Source organism: Bombus pyrosoma, linkage group LG10, assembly GCF_014825855.1.
Source record: "Bombus pyrosoma isolate SC7728 linkage group LG10, ASM1482585v1, whole genome shotgun sequence".
In the NCBI taxonomy this organism is placed as follows: domain Eukaryota; kingdom Metazoa; phylum Arthropoda; class Insecta; order Hymenoptera; family Apidae; genus Bombus; species Bombus pyrosoma.
The window spans coordinates 11184115-11205683 of NC_057779.1; the positions used below are offsets into that span (position 1 = coordinate 11184115).

Genomic DNA, 21569 nt, shown 5'->3' on the forward strand with positions numbered 1-21569 from the left:
GCACAAAATGCGCATCATGTGCGGAGATACGAAAAATATCCAAAGTACAGTACGGTAGAACCTCGGTTATCCGAATTCTTTACTATCGTTTTATTACGAGAACAAGTTTCACACGTAGAAAGTTCGATTCTACAGAGGAATCTTTGTTAACAATCGACGATATTACTGTCGGACAGGCGATACAATTGCAATTCAATTGAAGGAATTGCTGTTATCTGGTGGCATATGTTTGGGTGGACGTCAAATGTATGGCACTGGACAAATTGTGAACTACAGTGGGAACACGATACAGAAAGGCAATTTATTATACTTACAATAAGTGGAAGATAATATTGCGACAGATGTAGGAGAAACTCTTACTGCATTGCGTAGAATACTAGGAATCGGTGGTTGTGATAACGCCAAAGTGATAGAATGGTTTCAATGCGATGAATCTTCTTCGTTTCACTATGATACTAACGTTACGTTCTTCCAATGATGAATCAAAAAATGAATATAACGATATTTCTCAACGTTTTATAGTATTTGAAGCCTTAGAAGTAGAGTCACGATACAGTTAACTTCACCGAATTAAATCTGCCAAAAAGATTGCGTGACTAAGCAGCTGAAATGATTTGGTGTCCATAAATCTTTAATCGAATTATATTTCATTTCATTATTTATATTGGTAATATCACTATTCTTTGAAATACGTATATGAAGATATCAAGAAAGTAAACCGTTCTATTATCTGAAAATTCTCTCATCCCAACACTTTTGCCCTAAATTAATTCGGATAACCGAGCTTCCACTGCACTTGTTTTAATATTCAACGGATCAAACAAATTTCTACTTAAAATTTCACTTGTTCGCTTGTAGTTTATTGAGTGTAGTTTATTTGTAGTGGAACTCCGTTTGTATGAACTCTGTTTCGTACGAACTGCATTTATATGAAGGAAATTGTAGTAGTGGCTGATTGACTGAACTTTATCCGAGCTTCTATTATGTGAACAGCCACCGAGCGTCAATCCACTTATAATAAGAACGTCTAACAATAGGTAAGATGTAAATAGCAGAGGCACGCGTTACATGATACACTCTCATGTTTCGCAGTAGGCAACATTATTAGGTCTTTCAGAGGGAATGCTTCGTAGAATCCTCTTATATGAACAGGAACTTCAATTAACTGAACGCAAGATCATAGGTGACAGAAAGAAACAGATAGACTGCTATTATATGAACGACCTGGTTATACGAACAAACTTGTCACCGGATAGCTTCGCATAAACGGACTTCTACTGTAGTTAGGTTCATAAAAATACGAATTTGCATAAGAATGTGCAAAGTGTACTTATTATGAACGGAAAATTGGCGACGAGCTCAAGTACGTGGCAAGTAGGTTCAAACATTGGCCAGTTAGACTCGAACCCTTTATAAGTAAAATCGAAGATAAGAAGCATCAAAAAGAAGATTCGAGATGCTGGACACGTTTGAGCAGATACATCGGTAAGCAGTCGTCAAGTAGCCAGAGGAAGTCATTTGGTCGATGTCATATTTTACATATAATTAGGAAGACTCTAACCATTGATAATAACAATTATACATATATACATATTTGCCTTATTTTATTAAAAAATTATTTGCAAATAAAATAGTAGCTTCCTTTATGGCAGCCTGGGCCTGTGAAAGTATGGATTCGTTCTAACATCGAAGTGCCTGCTTGTAGGTAGCTTCTCGAAACTTGCAAATAATTATTTTTAGGCTCGAAAACAACTGGCGAAGATCAAATACATGGCAAGTACAATGAACGAACCATTGTATGTTATGAGTAGTAGTATTCGAATCGTAGGCAGTGGAATCTCGACTATTGAGTTTCTTTCAGATTTACAAATCCGTACTTACAAGTACCTACAGGTAAGTAAAAACTAATTTCATATTAAATTTCATGTGACGAACAGTTATTGCAGAAAATATTACAGACATGACTTGTTAAATGAGCGAACTTCAATGTTTTCGTGACACGACGTACAAACGCATCGGAGTTAATTAAAACAGAAATTCTCTACGTGAAAGCTCGCGGAAATATTTAATCCTCGCATCACGGATAATCCATTTAGTCGAATGTTAAAAATATTACTTGCAATTCGACGGCAATTTTATATTAATATTCAAAGACCTTTCTCGCATATCATATTTATTGGCAGTAAACAATAAGAAGCGTGCCTTCAAATATCTTCATTTTTCATTTGCGCACAACAATTTGCATACCTTTCATTATTTGTCTAAAATAAACATTTAATTTTTACTCAAACAAACATAGATAGATTTTCGACGATTTTCAACGTACCAGATACTTGTATAGGCTCTCGAAAATATTCCAGCACTTGTGAACACTTATTTCGAATATTCCCACTATACGTTTTATATAAAATAGTTTATAAACATACGATATGACACATATGCACGATACAATTATCATGATCATATCGGTGAAGTTTGAAACAAATGCAAATACGTATGTACATAAGAGATGTTTACTGCAAATATACATTTCACAAAAATTATTTAAACGATCAATTACCGCTGTTATATTGATAAACCTCGATATTTGATAGGAACGCATTTAGCATTAATTATATGTTCGAGGCAACAATGCATCCCGTGTACTAATTTCGTATCAAGTGTATGTTTGAAATAAACGCTTTCAAACTTGGATATACATAATCATTTTCAGATTCGATTCAAATTTTGCCATTACAGCCATGCCATTACACTGCGGACTTTCATGTAATTTTACATTTTTACGAACATAACTCCTTCCTTCCCTTCCTTCGTTTATTTCGTCCGCTAAATATCGCGATAAATGTTCTGCTTGAAATGCTTTTATATATCATATGCACTGTGTAGATTTTTGCAATCTTAAATATTCCAAACGTGCATAAAAATCCGCAGTCGCGTCGTTCTCGTGTCCCGTTACGATAATAACGAAACTTCAAAAAGTTTTGTATAATGCACGTAATAATGTACGTGGAAAGATTTTCCACGCTATGTTTCCAAACACTTTCGAGAGCCAGAGTGTGATGTTCAAAGAATGTCGGAGCATAAATTTCTCGAGCCTAAGAGACTAAGAAATGCCCGGAAGGCGTAATGAAAGGTATGGCGACAGAATAATCGAAACGGCATCGTCTTATCTATAACGCGAATTCTCATAAACGCTCAAAGTAGTGAGTTAGTGCGGCCGCACTGGATACAAAGTGTACAGCACGTCTGCAGGCCAACATTAAGCAATATCTTTTCTATGGCGATTGAACAATTTACGAGAATACTCATAGCTGGGGACTGCTGCCTTTAGGCATTTATGAACGTTTAATAACACCACGGTGGTCTCTTGCGAAGCTATCGTGAGAGTAAGCGATGATGACCAAAGTAAGATTCCTTAAAAGCCATCGTTCAGCATCGCTTGTTGAACGTAGTTTGCGTTCACCTGCGTTTTCATGCGAAACGTTCCGTGCGCCAGTGATACTCGGTAAAAGCTCATCCAGCGATGAAGATCTTCCGCGTTGCAACAATTTTCTCGAAAATAACGTTGCCGAGTTATTACTAGTTTAGGAATCTAGTCTGATCTGACTACGCATTTAATATGTTTCAATATACATATTTCTGATATGAGCAATCACCAAGGACTTGTAAGTTGCATGTTGCTTGGCAAGATAGCGCAAAATTTAACGATGTGATAATTTAACAAAAAATTGGAACAAGACGTCGTGCATATGAACCGCAATTTTCTCTACTTGAGATATTTTGTGTGCTTGATTAAAAAGAAAGAAATTGGGTTTGAAATTGAAGAGCAGAATGGAGTTAAATCAGCAGATTGTTGCTGCATCGTTTGCTCCCGCTCTCCCAACATAAATGATGATAATAACGAGATCTCCATCTGATGGCGAGAACAAAGTCGTGGTATTTGATTAAATGTGTTAGGAAATAAGTTTGTCAAGTTATTATTTAATGGAAATTAAAGATAGAAGCTATCTTCCTATGAAATAATCTTACTTTTTTACTTAATGAAAGTACTGTTTGCTTTCATCGGTGTATAGCACTCATCAATGTCCAAATAAAATTTGCAGGAAACGTTAATTGTAGAACATTTCGTTCGTCGCTAAAAAATTGCACTCTATAAAATAACTTTTTATTAGTGATAACTTTCAACTTTTATGGCTCAAATGTATAAAATGTTTGCTTTTAAAATTCTGTCCTGAATATGTTGAAATTGCAATAAAATTAAGTACAATGCAGTCTGTACAGTTGGTAATTTTACCAAATATACGTATAAAACACGTTCTACGTAACAGGTAACTAGCTACTTAAACAATGTCGAAAAGTGGTAATTTTTTCCAACGTTTGACTAAATGGATTATTCGAGACGCGAGGATTCAATGCTTCTATGCGTTTTCACGTAGGAAATTTCGTTTTTAATTAACTGCCTACCTTTGTACGTTGTTTTAACGAAACGTTATTAAAATTTTAATAACGTTTGCATTAAAAAATTTGAAAATTATCTTCGTTTCTTACAAACATTGGAGAAAAAGCGTAAAGAGAATTATAATATTTTATCTTATCGGACATAAAACACCGTAACATTTTTTTCTCATCTCACTCGTCGTGTTCTATATACAATAAGTTATCAGTAACAATAAGTAGAAAGATGAAAACATGCAACTACGAAGCACAAGATGCTGAGACATTGAACATCTGAGAGACTGTAAACATGCAAACATTCGTGCGAATTCTAAACACACGTTTTCTTTTCAAACGTTACATATTCATACCGACATTTTTCTGCCTTTCTCATCGAAGTAGTATGAACATTTCTTTCTATACGACTGTTTCGATTTACGCTGCGAATGATCTCGCGAAATTATAGACTCGTAGATTGCAGTAACATGCGCTTCAAGTTCCGATCTAATCGATAAACAAACCAGTAGGTTGTACGTGGTGGTATGCTTGCATGGGGATCACGTGCGAATACATTATGCGAACGCCGTTGCTCGTAAATGTTTATTTAGGAAGCGGCACGTTGCGATATACGGTATTATGATAATCCGACAAGCCGAACCTACGATATCGCGAGTTCACATGCCACGTCCGTCATGAGAATGAATTTCAAAATTAATAATCCATTCATTCTTCTGACGCGACGGAATCGACTCGAGTATCACAACGTTGGAAGAACAATGCGAATAATCTGTCATTTCAGGCAATAAAATAAACGCCCCCGATCAATTCACTTCGTTTGAAGATTCGGTAAACACGTGATTAACGCAATGCCACAGGCGATGAATAATGATTGAGCGAAAATTTTGACAATGTCTTTAAAAAATACTTGGAATGCTACCAATCATTGTTTCCATACCTGACAAGGAAGAAATATCTCTTTTGTAAATTAGGCTGTAGCATAATCTGTTATCTGATTCACAATGTGTATAGTATAGTATCGCGTACGCATTTACGTTCTGAACATTATACAGATATTCGTTACGTTCTGAATATAATATAGATGCGTACACATTTACGTAATTGCGTACAGATTTAGTCCACACGTAACACCTAAAAAGGGTTGAATCGTGGACACGTGGAAACGACGTGTTAAGCCGCGTGATAGCGACCTTGCTACCAAAATTACGGAATTTTTGGCACACACGTACGAGCAGATTAACTGTGCTACGATTTTTCCGTCATTTTCAGACTACAGTTTTCTAACGTTAAAAAATATCTTCAGTTTCAAGGAAATATGTAAAAGATTTTACTGTTACGCGTGATTCCTTCTTCCTAGATATATATATATATATATATATATATATATACATTATATATACAATGTATTATACATTATTTTATTATACAATATATACATTATATATATATTGTATATATAATGCAGTGGGTTTATCAGAATTAACAATAATGAGCAATCAGACCTGCATTCCTTTGACTAATTGGTCTAATTATGTTTCCAGTTCTCTATCCAACAGCCGTATAGGGTTGGGTCGCTATTCCGCTCGTAATATCTAATACCTTGCGGTAATAATATCTAAAAGCTTCCAATCAAACGGTGAATTCGTATTTTACGTTAATAATTTATATTTGTGAAAGAAAACGGAAATATATAATTCATTTCGTTACATTTGTAGAGGCATATTCTCTTTCCATTGTAGAAAGAACATCCCAGAGGATTTAATCTACATGACGTATTTCACGTATCGGGAATAACGCGAGCGTATTATACAATTCGTTGCATTGAATTATACGTAATAATCATATGCAGCACTGTCACGTCGTTATGACTTTCCATAATTCCAGCCAATAGAATTTTATCCTATTAAAGCAAGGTATAAAAATGATCGTAACATCGATTCCGACGCTGGTGCAGACACATTATGATAATTAAGCGCGCTGCTATAAGTTGCTCGTTAAATTAATAAAGAACAGGTGATTCTTCTGACGGTGAACGTTACGAAAGACCGAATTTAAAGGTAGCCATGAATTTGACGTTGAGCAGCTGATGCGAAGAATTCGTAAAAGATATTAATATCGTTGGGTGATTAAAATTAGCGATTCCTGTGAAAATTTAGAATCAATGTAACATCTTTTATTAGCAATAATAATGTGAAATCTATTATATTCGACCTCCAATTTATATTCTCCGGTGTATAATAAGAGCAGAGCGAGTCCTGGATTGGATTTGATGAATTTTCATGATAGAAAGGAGAAACTTGATTGATCTAATTTCCAAGTAACCTGTAAGGAAAGTAGCATGGCACGAAAATGAGCAAGCAGATGAGCTTGTCGCCAACGCTAAATAAGTGGCACGGCCCTGAATTTCGAGTAAGTCGGCTGTAATTAACATGCGCGGTACCCATATGCACAGAAAATTAAGACGAGGTCCTTGTAACTCCGTTCGAGGATCGTGGAATAGAAATTTCCAATTCCGTTCGTGTTTGAAATAACTCAAATTTATTTATGATTTATTTAAGAGTTTCAAGGATACGAAGGATTTCAAATGTTCGAAGAGGTGTTAAGGAATCTAATTAATAGGTTGCGGATGTTTATGCAAATGCAAATTTTTATGAACCAGTTAAAGAAATAAAAATCTGTTTCATCGTCTAAATATCATAATTGATACTTTGCTTTGAACATTTTGTACAGTTTTATATGCCACATGTACTGTGCGCACTTCTGTACCTTGAAATTTCGCAAAAATGCATAAAAATCCGCAGTGCGCTAATTAAATTTCATGGAAATCTATTAACGTCGCTATGAGCTACAGACGTTAAAAGTGGCGAAAATCACAGTCTTTTCACGATTTTCGGCCTAAACTTTAAAGACTCTTTCGATGGCTGTCGCTCGTTCCCGTGTCAACCGATTTCGATCAAATCTTTAGCTTGCATACAAGTAACATAAATGTGTCGCACAAGTTTTCATTACAAGCTCAGATAACAAGAGTCGTAAAAAGCGAGCTTTACTCTTTCCCTCGCGATTCCGACTATTCGCAATTTCTTCAAAAATTATTTCATACGTCACCTAACAAACTTCCAACTTCTCAGAAAATCTCAAGTCGTTTGCTTCAGTTTGAAAAAGACTATTCGCTTTTAAATAGCGTCCGAATATTGATGGGAGCCAGCGTGTATTCTTCAACTGACCGATTATATTTTTAATGCTTAAGTGCAGCGAACCCGAGACAAATTATGTTAAGCATTCGAAATGTGTACGTAATTTAGTGCTGTCCACGAGAGGGACCCTCTTCAAGTATCGTCCCTTGCTGTCCGTAATAGAATGGAGTAGAGTTCAGTAACCTAAAGTACAGGATGTAATTCTTTTGTTCATGTTGGTTCGATATAGGGTCAGCATCTAGGTCTTTTGAAGAGGAAGGAAGAGAATGGTGGAAACCGAGCTACTTCGGAATATTCCAATAAGTAGAACTGGTGAAGTTGCAGGAATCAATACGTGCACGTAATGACGAACAAGCAGGGACAAGTAAATTGTTCGTAGAGCGAAAATACTGTTTTACTGTAAGCAAAAAATGATTGAAATTGCAACAGATTTACACCTCGCTAGATTTTCTTTCAGCTTCATAACGTTCACTGCAGCAAATTAGTCTGAGACTGCTTCCACGCTTGAATTTCCATAAAATGATGCTTGCAACACTCTTGCTCTTGGAGAATCCACACAAAAACGCAACGAAAACGTTACTTCTCTGTTCTCTGAATACAAAGAATATTTTATACGCAGGAAATGGAATTGCAATTATTCGCTAGCAATCGGAAGTACGATTTTTACTCTAGTCAATTGAACGTAGGCGGACGCGAAATGGAAATACACAAACGGAGCAATATTTTTCCGAACGTTTGCTTTTTTCTCACGTTGATACTCTAATGCACGCGTGGTTCTGCAACAATTACAGATAATACTTTGGGCTATTATTGTGCGTGAAGAAGGAAAAACCGTGACACGATTTTACATTACTGTTAATAGTGTACCACTCTTCAGATAAAAAATATTAATTACAATATTCAGAAACTTAAATATGTTATTCATTCGACACGTTATCATTATCATTGAAAGGCAGATAAAAATTAAATTTAGTTTTGTCAATAGATAGATACATCCCCTAAAAGAAAATTTGAAGAGTAATTTTCCTTTACCAAATGATTTGAATTTTGTATATTCGTCTTTGTCTTGTATATTTTATGCTGCACATTTATTTTCGAAAAATGCTAATTGTATATAATTAGAGGTAGTAAAATCCTGTCACTTTATCTTTTTATGTATAACATCCTGCATGTACCAAAATATATATATTCACATGCATGTAATTAATAACAAATAAGATATTTTCGTATTAAGAAGCACAAGAATCAGTTTGAAATTTCATGGTTTACCTCGTCTATAAAATTAAATATCAGACTAAATTCGAGATTTAATACAAATCAATGCAATCATGTTCACCGTATGATGTCTCTCTTGAAATATATCTTTAAAATAGTGAATAATTTTGGAAATAATACTGCATGAGAACATCAGAATGGTTCACTCTATTTCATGGATTTTAATTTCAATCTATCCGGCAAACGAATACGCGAAGGAGATTTTATTCCACATTTTCGACTTATTTATTCATGCAGCGACCACCCACTTCCGGGTATATCGTAAATTATTGCAATACTGTACACACGTGCGATCATGTACACGGCTTGTTCTTCATACGCTGTCATTACAGAGAATAGAAAGTTCAGAAACGGATCAATAGATCTAGTATGACGTTTCTCTTCTTCTATGTCAGTCTTAAACAGAAGACGACGTACAAGAGTGTAGCAAACCCGTTTTAGTTGCAAGTAAAGCCTGACTAACATTGAGTTTCAAGACAGCAACCATGTATGAGAATCTCTTACAAACAAAGATACAGCATCTGGAAAATAAAAGAATGAGTTATACAAACGATCGAAATAACAAGTTCAGTTCTCGATGATTAAGTGTACACGATAGATAAAACGGAATAAGAAACATATCTAACCATTTCAAGAAGGATTTTTCTATTAACTGTACTGTGTGTTCTGGCTCATTTTCGACCGGATCAACTTTGTCTGCCGTTAGAAAAATTCCTAAATTTGCTATATAAATTTTAATTAAAAAATCAGTATTTCTGATTTCTCCTTTCAATGATTCTCTTCAAGTATTAAAAGGGCTCCTTTCTCGGGACATAAAAGGTTCAAGCACTGCAATACGGTTAATAATGCATCTAAATTTGAAAAGAAAGGAACAAATTAAATATAGTTTTTAAAATGACACACGTAATCATATTTATAGTGGGATTCTGTTTCAATAAGGCTCGATAATGCTAGAAATTGTGACAACCTAACAGACCTTCAAGAGAGTTAAGTTACAATGAACAGCAGGGCAACGAATAAGACGAAGTAACAAATAAATTTAAGTTACAAGTTATTTAAGTTACAGTAACTACCCACGCTACGATAAATAACGTACAACGATAGACTCGAAGACGTACTTATAAAAATAAGCAAGAAGAACAAATAGGATGGTACAGCAAACAGATACAAGTTACAATTAATAACAGTAAATAATAATAGCAGCCATGTATGCTACGATAAACTTAAAAACCTACTTATAAATGTACGTAAAAAGAATAAATAGGATGGAACAGCAAACAAATTGAAGTTACAGTTAATAACAGTACTAATAATAGCACTAACAACCTCTTTGGTGCGTTCATAAGCACGCTTGTTAAATAGCACGTAACGATAAACTTAAGCGCGTGTAGACCTTACAAAAGTGTGTAAAAAGAACAAGAAATGATTATCTGCCGGGCATCGAAAACCACCCCAAGTCAAATAGGGTAAATTATATGCTTAGCAATTATCTGCTCGATCACTGTATTGGGTGGTCGTAGGAAGATGGGTGCGAACAGTAGAGATTCGCGTTGCGAGAAGAGGAGAAGACGAGGAAAGATAGGGAGAGAAAGAAAGAGAGAGAAAGAGATGATAGACTGCCGATGCGAGTAGCGGGAGGCATGAGACGGGTGTACGCACAATGCCGGTGTCTGGCAACCGTTAAATTCAAATCAGTTGAGATATAATGGGCCTAGTGGTATGCTCTAACTAGGATGAATGCTCGACGCAAGAGATGCAGCGAACTGAGGGAAGAAGAGAGGTTGAGGAAGAGGAGGCAGCGAAACGAGAAGCAGAACGAGAGGCAAGGTAAGGTAGGGTCCGAGCTTGGTATCGCATAGGTCTAGTGAAGGGAAGAGAAAACGGCTGTGGGGATGGAGAATCGACCGCGAGGGGATTTATAAACGTGTGGGCGAGAATAGTCACGACACGAGGAGTCGCTCTCAGCAAGGGATACCGGTATGCCGCACACGCGGCATAGTTACCGCTCCGACCATGCCCGGATTAATTCCTCCGGTACCGCATCATCGGGTTTCCACGGTGCGTCATATCGGATTCTACTGCACGGGTGCGAACCATGAACTTCGTTATTTGCTTCAGCTCACCCACGATGCTCCTATTCTCTACGATCGTTGTCGGCTCGCGAATAATTTATTTTTTTGTTTCGTACTTATTTTATACTAAGCTCGTGGCCTATCTATTACAGGCAGGTTGTTGATCTCCTTTTTCTAATTTCTTGCAACATATCATATCGTATTTTTACATTGATCTCTTAATCGTTGTAAAGTATTGCTACTATTACTGTTTATGTAACGTTTCTTTCTTATATCCACCCTATTCTTTATATTACATCAGTGTATATATATATATATCGGTGTGTGTAGTTATATTTTGCATCTATATTTCTATATAAAAGTATATTTTCCTGAAAGTGTATTCTATCAGTCCTCTGCGGATAGTCGTCTATGTATAGTCTAAGTGCTAGAAGCCTTGGCTGTTTGCATGTAATTGAAGACCAACTCGGGAATACCAAATTTTGATTTGTTAGATATCGATATCTCGTCCACCTGAGGTTGTCATCAGTCCGAATTTCCCAGAATTTGTTCTAATTTTTAAGGCGTCAGCAAATGTCCAAGGGATTTTCTCTAGAGATCTGGGATTCCCATGCTTATTTGCTGTCCAAACGATCAAACTCCACCGATCATTCGTGTTATCACGCTACGTGTGCGTTGCGTGCGATGATCTGGGATCCGTGGCTTCTCTATTAATATGGTTAATATACTGGATAGCGATGCATTTGTTCTTCTAGGAACGATCGAAATGCAGACGTAGTGCTATTCAGTTACAGTCTATAATTCACAGAAGCTTTCAACTTAATCTAATAATAATCTTAATAATCTAAAAAGCAGTTAGAAGTGTTCAGGTCTCAGGCGGAAAGGTCCAGGTTTTTGATGCTCTTTATCCTAGACTAATGTTTTCATAAATGCCAACCTTACTTACAACCACCTCACCAATTTCGATGATTTGTTAATACCTCGTGGAAATTAACTTTCTGAACAACATTGTTCTCTGCATACAACCGCCATTTGGCCTTAATTTTCGGAATATTCGCAAGAAACTGTCGGTACCACTACAACGAGATCTGCTTACAGCCATTCGTGCCAGCGTATAGCTCGTTACTATTTAAATTGTCTTACTGTCTAATGTCTAACCAGCGTCACCAGATTGACGGAATTAAAGAAAAAAATCTCTGCAGTAGTAGAGGATATAGTATAGTTAATGGATCACTGACATCGGGTCTCATACTGTAGACAAGTGCAGGGAGAGGGACAATGTTGTCAACGCGACGCACAGAAGAAGGAATTCATGTCACGTCTCACACAAGCCACGTAGCTGTAAAGTGTCGGAAGAGGTAACGTCGTGCTATCCTCGAATTAAGGGAATCGTCTGGGAACCCTGAGCCTAACTCAAACCTAATTCTTATCTTTTGTTTGTACTTTGTATAGACGAAGATTGAACGAGGCGGCAAACGTGTCGGCCATGCTTGTGGTTGTGTCACTCATTGTCACAGATAGACACATTAGTAGCGTATCTTCTTTTAAACGCGGGATTTTATCCATATTATATTTATATTTTATACGTATCGTTATATATATTTTGTCAGAATTCAGTGAAGTGTCAATTGCTTTTTGCAACATTTCGAAAACTAAGGCTGAACAGCGGTTATCTGTACAGGGAAAAGTTGTTCAAAACGTTAATTTCTGCAACTATTCTATTTAAATTCTATAAATATTCTCTTCCAAGACCATTGAAATCGGTGAGAGAGAGCTGAGATATCGATAATTAGATATCTTTCACGACTGGATGACATACAGTCGAAGAAAAAGTAGAAATAGATATCGATGAGGCTAAGTGAAATACGACTTGTTTATACAAAAATATTAATTTCTCTAAAGAAAATTTCAGCCATCGTACGCGTAATAGATTTATGTATATGTATAATAAGTAGTTTCTACGGTAAATAAATAGTTTATGATAAATAGTATAATAGCGGTAAGAAGTCGAACGTTGATGTAAGGTGTATTTCGTCGAGTTGGTCATTTCCTTTTTGATAACCAGTTGGGTGGCCGAGCATGTTCTTCAACAGCATATTACTGTCACACGTTACGCTTAAGTTCTAGGTTGTATTGGCCTTGTTTTCTTTATTAATTATATCTCGTGTATCGCTTATTATTTTCTGGATAAACCGCTATTGCATGTATTTGCTGAATAAACCGCTCGCAATTTCAATTATTTGCCAAATAATCTAAAACAAAAATAAAGCTGAAGTATATAACACTAGTACTAATCCGATTAAACTTCATTAACACCTACTTCCACTACCTACTTACTTATCTTTATTCCCAGCTGTATTTGTGATTCTACAGGTGGACCGGGGAAGACTGAAGAAGTGAATTGGAATTTTCAGAACAAAATACGATGTACTAAGAACGCGACGAAAAGCCGAAAAGTCACAAATATGTCAACCGAAGAATAGTTCAATGTGATGAAACTCGGAGGTGAATGATCAACGTGTAAGCTTTGAATTACGTTCCTTCCTTACTCCTTGTGGTACGTTAACTTACTTCATTCAGTAATTTCAATAGGCTTTAATGCGTTTATAACGCAAAACCTGCACACGAGTGGATGAGAATAAGACGTAGACGATTATACCCGTCACGTACCCCATTAAACGTATAACCGCCGTAGACAATTAATTACCGTTAATACAGTAATTGTGAGGTATAATTTGATACGATAGTCGAGCGATATGCGAAAGCGTTTTACGTATCTCGAGATATTTAATACTATAATGAGATTGTTGCCTTCCTGTTCCGCGTTACAGCGAAAACGGATACCCAATCCAACCCTTCGTTGACAAGAATGAAACAACTTCATGGAATCGACATTCCGATCGTGTAACTCGCATTTGTAATACAAATCGAATGTTTCGTGATCAGGAAGCCGTTAACTATTAATCTCGTTATATAACGTAATTCCCCAGCGTTGCGTTATCCCGTTCGCTTCCTCTTTAACTCGTTGAAGTGGACGGCGTCGAATTCATCGAAAACTCCATTCCTTTATATCGCAATCGCACGAAACTTTATCCTACAGCGACCGATCATTTGGTAAATTGACATTTTATGCGAAATTTGAACCCTTAAATGCATGACTCTTCTCAAATATAAAATACAGAAAATTGCCAATATTGCAAAGTCATACAAAAATAATTTTTAACATGTATTTTATGTTTGGTATTCTTATAGACTTGAAAGAAGAAACTAACATACGGTGAACACACGATCAAATTAAATATTCCAAAGATTTGTTGTAGCTTACAAATACATATGGGAACAGTTTCTTCCTAAGAGTAACGTTAAAATTAGAACTATCGGTCTGTAATATGCACTACGTGTTCTACATATATATAAATTAATATAATTTGAATGATATTAATTAAATTATATAAACCGATATAATTCTGATCCCATGTAAACAAAAACTAATATTAAATTTAGCTAAAATACCTACATCAGAAAGTGTACAAAAAGAAAATCTGAAATCCGTCATTTTGACGAGTTTGTTAGCTCTATCGTTAATTACACGCTAGATATTTTTCTTCGCATCTTCTACTAAGATCTGCTGCAATTAATTCCAATACTTGTGCAATTTTACTATAACCGTTATCCTTTCCTTTATGATAAAGCGCAAGTTGCCTTGTATCGAGACAAGCAGATAATTTTTTAATTTCTTGCTGTATTATGAACATATTAATAGTATAAAAATAGTAATAAATACATTCGAAAGCACCATGCAATAAGTATTACATGTTACCTATATAAGAAAGGCCATTTAAATATGCCAAATAGAGACAGTATGCATTTAAGGGTTAAGAGACTGCACCATGTCCGGTGCATTTACATTCGCATCGGGATACGATCAAGTTATATTAACATTTACGAAATACCAGATACATATGGAATACCTGTCGTTCCGCGATAGCCGTATTAATCTGTGGCTGGCAACCACACGCTCGCGTTCCATGAGATTCTGTGTTATGCATTGAAATCCATTATCCCAACTGACAAATCAATAGAGGCGCGTTATCTAGCGTTACTTCTCAATACTATTTCAACCGGCATGGCAAGCACGATCAAGTAACTCCAATAATTAAGTGATGATGAAATGGAAACGTGAATGGTATAAATACCAGTGTATCGCTGTCGATGATGATATTCGATTATTGGATACGATGTAACGTTAAGGTGTGTCCCCACTGTGTCGAATTCCATGGACTTCAACATCTGAAGAATGTTCAAACAGGGGGTAATAAACATAAATTGTTATAAAAAGAAAGAGAGTGCGGGCGGGCAACTAGCGTTCCATAAATCACTATTAAGCAGGATTTCGCGTATACTTCTCGTGTGTATAGTATGCGTATATCGGTTTTGTAAACAAGAATGCTTAATTGCCAATTAAACTGTATTTTGATAGCGATAACAGTATTAAATTTTTCTGTCGTGACAATTATCGTGCCAATTAGGAAATTCTTCTAACGTTGAATATTTCTTATAATTTGTGAAAACGTAAATATTTTTTAAAAGTGGATTAATAATGATAAATGCCCTAAACAAGAAGCTGTAAACCGCTGTTTCAATACCAAATTCCAGGAGTTACGATTCCTTAACAATTAAGATTTAACTAACATTTTATTGGTTACACGTATTCTTGAATAATACTATTTTGTGAAGCATATTTCTTTTTACGGGCCTTAAAGGTATAGCGATGATTCAAAAACTTTATTTACCTTTGTCTCTAATTTATGAAGATCATTTCTCAAAATGGAAAAGGAAACATCGTGTCTTCTTGTTATAAGATGTGGAACTAATGGTTGCGATTTAGAAAAAGGAAATCAAACTTCTAATTCCGATCTGGAACCCTAAAATAAATTAAACCTTTAAGTTATTTACTCGCAATTTACTTTTGCACATATGCACAGAATGCACATAGTATGCAAAAACAAATAAACGTAAAAGCGCAAAACAAATCTGTAATTAAATTCTATCTTTGAAATAGAGTTCATAAAAATACAAACTTACGTAGATAATGTATATATAAGAAATCTAAAGAGAAATTATCGAAACTACCATTATCAAAATATAAATAATTTCTCGGTGATGCTTTAGAATATGATCGGTATCTCCAATTTTTTTCAAATTACAATACATTACATAGGGCTATTTAAAAAGGTAAAAAAGTATCGAAAACAATTCTAAGAATTTTTATAACGATATTTTATCTCTTTAAATAACTCTTTCAATATATAGAAGCTTAAAAAAGAAATCGAAGATACCGGTGAAATCGTGAAGCATTATCATAATTTCATTAATACACGTAGAAAGAATTACAGTATGAAAGAGATTCTATCTATCGCTTCGTAACTTTCCTGAATATAAATCGCTTCGAAATGCTCATCGAACGCTTCCTTAATAGATTCCGCGCGTTCTAATTTATAATTTGATCTACCCACCAACGCAATCGTGTTGTTGGCCGCGAGCTATTTCATCGGGTATCTGGTGTCGTTTTCAAGTCGCAATGCCATAATGCTGAAAACGTGTTGAAACGAGCCGCGAAAGGTAGGTTGTTTGACATAATAACTAACATAATTGCACACAAATGGCATTAATACTGACGACTGTCGATACACAAATCATTGGACTTTGCCTGGCGGGTATGCGCGTGCAACAGTGTACGTACAGTGTGGTGGTCGTAAAGGTCGGGACACGGGGTGAGTTATCAATGAAATACTAGTTCTCCTTGAATCGTTCGTCGGCCGTTGGGCCTGAAAATGTAAAACGATTACCGTTAAGTTACCTCGGGACATCGAGTGGGAGTGAAAACTTACCGATGTTCACGTGCATTACGCGAGTCTTGAGCTGTTATTTCGTAAAACCTGTAATACGGTGATAACAGTGGTGCGAATGTTATATGGCTAAAGGGAAACAGCCAGTACATCTCGACTTTGCTACTGTGTCCAATACGGTACAAGTGTATTCAAATCTTTTCCCTTCTTGGAAACATTACTGAAATTTTATTTAGAAACGTGTGTAAACTTTTATTCGATTATACAGGCTGATATAACTAAGTCTTGCAATTCGGTATTATATCTTTTGCAAGCGTAACGATGCAGGTACATATCTATTACTTTCATCAATATTTTAGGAATAAAAATATTTAATTGAAAAATGTCGTGGACTATTCACGAACATGTTACCTGAATATGTCTTCACGCAAGAATGAGATGATGATTCGATTTTTGAAAAAAGAAATGTAGATATATTTTTATTAAAAAAAAACGAAACAACTCTATCACTGATCGTTCTAAATTGATTAGGCTATTCTTTCCCGGTAAATTTTAAATAAATAAAAAAGATTTCTCGCTATGAGGTTATGTATTCGTAAATTATTTATAAAGCAGATAATCTCAAAGTATATTCTATTTCACTTTACCTTGGACAAGAATTCTTCTCGTTTCAATCCACATTTCTATTCAATCTTATATTCAAAATATTAATTATTTAAAATAATTCTATTAATAAATGCTTACTTTAGAAAAAACATAGATTTCTACGGGCCATCAGTTCTCAAATACGCTCTTAAAGCATATGAGTACAGGAAAAAACAGCCCATAATATAGTCTGCTAGTGTCCGTACATGTAGATATATTATTAGCCGCAAAAAAAATTCTCTGGCAAGCCGTCTACATTTTTCTTCGAAGTTTATTCCTTAAACCTCCAATTTAGATATCCTCCCATCTCGAGCCTAAAGTAACACAATGATCGTCGTTAAGCGAACCAGTATCATCGGTCACGATGAAAAGCGTGTGACGGTTCCACCACTTTAGATAGATCTTACACTGTTATTTCAAGAACGCTGTAATACCTTGATGACTGTGATACGAAGCTACGTACCTAAAGGGAAAACGGATACACGCGTCCATTTTCCTATTGCCATTCGAACACGTTCATAACACAGCTGTTACGACAATCTCGATCGTAACAGAATATTTCCGCTATTTACGCGCTATTCAATTTCTTTACCGAGATTGTTTATAAAATCATACTTTACTGGAGAAAGTAATCGATTTAATCTATTGCTTTCGTAATTCATTGATACTTCACGTGAAATAAGTAATATAACTTATATAAGTAATAAACAATATAAAAAATAAGTAATAATATCACTGTACCTGTCAATCTAACCCTTAACGCTCCAAGTCTACCTCTCAAGCACCACCGATGTGCGGCGCTCTACTCCAAGTGTACCTCTGAAGCATCACCGATGTGCGGCGCTTTACTCCAAATGTATTTTTGGGTCGTTATCGGTAATTGTTTACAAATAAAAAATAATAATCCTCAGTGAGTACTGTGAGACCTGTAAACGCAAACCCGGCTTGCATCCCAATGAATGTTTTAAAAAATTCCACACATTACTCAATTATGACTAATATAAATATTGTAATCAAAATTATATTATTTCTGAGATAAGTAAAGATTGTTTTGAATGACTTTAATATTATTATTTACGCGTCATTGTAGCATTTAAAATCTAACACTTAAAAAATAAATTAGAGTTACCGGTCGATACACACAATTAAAAGTGGAAGCGTTTAAGGTTATAATTTACAGTACATACATGTTTTCAGATGTTTCGAAATATATTTTACAATATCTTCTGTCTCGATTATGCGTTTTATGACATGTACATTTCGGCGCAACGAAAACAACTGTGAAATAGTAAACACGTTTGGGCGTGACTAACACTTTTAAGATGTCTGACAAGTAATTATGATCGATTCATCAGTGAACAAAAATGGCGTATTGTTTGGAAGTGGATAGTGCATCACTAACAATTTGTAAATTAATACTTAGTTTAAATTAATAACGTTTTGAGAAAACTCGTAGAAAATTAGTAATCTTCGACTGTGTGATATTTTTCGAAACAACGAAATACAATAGAAAACATAATATACTTACCATCGCTATTATTATCAGAAAAATCTGCCGAATCACTGTCCGCAATAATAACACACTTCACACTGCTATCATCAATATTAGATTTTCTTTTCACTGACACGATAGGTATAAGGGTTGTTTAATAGTTTTAGGGAATTATAGCACGTGTGCACGTAACGAAGAATAACACGCAACTAAAGGAAATATCGAGAACTGAACGAGGAGCTACGCTCGTCTTGTTTACGTTTAGTTCGAACGACGTACGTAATACGAGTCGGGCTCGTGTTTATTGTTCTTCGCCCAAATTTCTTACCACGAGTTTCAGTCGTTGTAGGACACGCGGTTAGTAGACATTGAATTGTCGTACGTCGTTGGCGACTGACGCCAAATCGAATACGTAAAATCGTTGATTATATGAATCGTTTGCTGTGCTTACAATTATGTTTTTTATTTATGTGCTATCCAATTTCTTCAGTGAGATCGTTTATGAAATCATATTTTGCTCGAACAGGCCGATGTAATTTATTGTTTTCGTGTAGTGCATTCATTCTTCGCATGCAAGATCACTGTACTGTGTCAATGTGAAACTTACTCTACATATGCTGTGTTTACACTGACGTTTCATTATTGGAAGACTGCTTCGCTTTCGACCGGATTTACACGTAAGTATATTATTTTTTGTATCCCATACAAATTATCCGAAGAGCAGATTAATTGTTTGAAAATTGCCATTTGATATTGTACTTGAATCGTGCAGAATATTTCAAATGTTCAAGTTGAAGGATAAAATCTTTTTATCTTTGCTCTAAAATCTCGTACGCGATTTAAATTGAGTATTTGAAATAAAAGTCTTTTTAAAATATTTCATGACTATTTTAAATATCTGTAGCTTGAGTTTTCAATAGTACTACATTATCGTGAGTTTCAAGATTGATTCTAATATAATTTGTAAAACGAGTAGTGATAGACAAGTAGTGTCAAGTATTTGTGACAATGACCATACCCAAACCCACGCCATTCCATACTACCTGACAGCGAACCGTTAGGTTTTGACTTGACCTTTGCACATTTTTTTTTTATTATTTATCTAAATTTTACAATTTGTCCAGTAGGACATTTGGTAAAATATTATAGCTTAAATATTTGGTAAAATATAGCATGTGGATGGTTACCCCCAGTGGGGTACCATCTTCGTGTTTGTTAGATTATATCTTTTGTAAAACCTTTGCACATGGCTCAACATTACACTTTCCCCATTACGTAGGGCAATCCCCTTGCAACATATAAAAACTGCAAGCATTTGACAACGAGATTAGTCTGTAGTCTTTAGTCTAGTCTTTAGTCTTTAGTTTTGAGTTTTGAGTCTTGTGTACAGTTTGTGTGATTTGAACAACTATTTTAACTTCGCTACTTCATTGTAATATTATACTTAATCATTTTCGCGAATAAAAGCCTACAAAATTATAAAAACACGGTCAAGTTAAGTTATTGCTCAGCTACTCCTTTTTTATCATTAATTTTACGTGGCACATTACGCGCTAATGGGTTCATAAGACATGCTCGACGTCGATAAGTACAATAGAAATAAAAATACTATAAAAAGGAAAAGGCTTCGCTACAACTCGATCGCCCATGCAACGTATGTGCAAGATTTGTAAACAGACGACATCGATCATGTGTGATCAAACAAAAATAATTCACCTCTGACCCCCCTACGATCCGATAACTTTTATATCCCAATTTTGCTCTAATCTGAACTTAGGGAAGATATACAGTACAAAATTGGAACAAGAAACGATGCATCCAATTCTTTCCTTCCTCTTTTAGAGATGTTCCTTTATCAAATGTTCCTAATTGTATACTTACAGTCTCTTACATTTATCTTATGGTAGTCCTTTAAAATAACTTGCGGATCTCGATACTGTAGTATCGTAGACAAATAGCGTAAGAAATAGCGTAAGAAATAGCGTAAGAACCATAAACAATGTTGCCAGAAAGCCTAAATACCGACAGGCCCATCAATGTATCGTCGGTCGTTCAGTCGAATAGTTGCGCGCAAAAAAGGCCTACGTGACCATGGCCACGGACGGTTGCGGAACACGTACGTGGTGGGGTTATTGGAAAGGACAAAGGGATACTTAAGGGAGAAAGATGGATTAACAGTCAGTAGTTAGTTGAGAAATCAGAGAGTGTTGTCAGCGTTGTCGAGGAGGGTGGTCCGCGTGAAAGAGAGCGTTGGAACCGTGGTGACGAGATTTGTAAATTAACTATTTAAAATTGTCTTAGTTATAGCATATTACTGTATTTAGTTCACGTTATATAACCATCGTTTCCTATTTAATCCATTCTAAATAAATATAAAAAATCCTATATTTATTAACCCTTAGAGTGCTGAATACTCGGAGCCTATGCTATCCGTACGGACGGCATGCTGCCAGCGCTGACGATCGCTGTGGACTGAATACTTTTTCGCTATACTGAACTCTGTTGATTGACTATTCAAAGCGCAAATCGTAATAAGTTATAGTAATTCTTTTGCACGAGATTAAATGATTCAAGAGCGTTATTTTTTAGT

The 21569-nt window shown here is 35.5% G+C and overlaps 2 protein-coding genes across 5 annotated transcripts in view; one reads left to right on the top strand and one right to left on the bottom strand.

Moving 5' to 3' along the window:
• LOC122571660 (CCR4-NOT transcription complex subunit 6-like) overlaps positions 1-21569 on the bottom strand; it is a 925145-nt gene that overhangs the window by 382512 nt on the left and 521064 nt on the right. The window contains exon 4 of one of the 3 annotated variants that reach the window (XM_043735714.1): positions 15863-15918. The exons of 1 other annotated variant lie outside the window; for it this stretch is intronic. In XM_043735714.1, coding sequence (XP_043591649.1) covers positions 15878-15918 — 41 coding nt within the window. In that variant the 3' untranslated portion in view covers positions 15863-15877. Of the gene's footprint in view, positions 1-15862; positions 15919-16497; positions 16822-21569 lie in introns of those variants that run through there. One more of the 3 variants, XM_043735715.1, reaches the window with a different exon arrangement.
• The window catches only part of LOC122571664 (histone-lysine N-methyltransferase SETMAR-like), a 44288-nt gene continuing 42060 nt past the window's right edge, over positions 19342-21569 (top strand). For both annotated transcript variants that reach the window (XR_006318147.1, XM_043735725.1), the window contains exon 1: positions 19342-19656. The gene's annotated coding sequence lies outside the window, so the exon portion shown is untranslated. The remainder of the gene's footprint in view (positions 19657-21569) is intronic.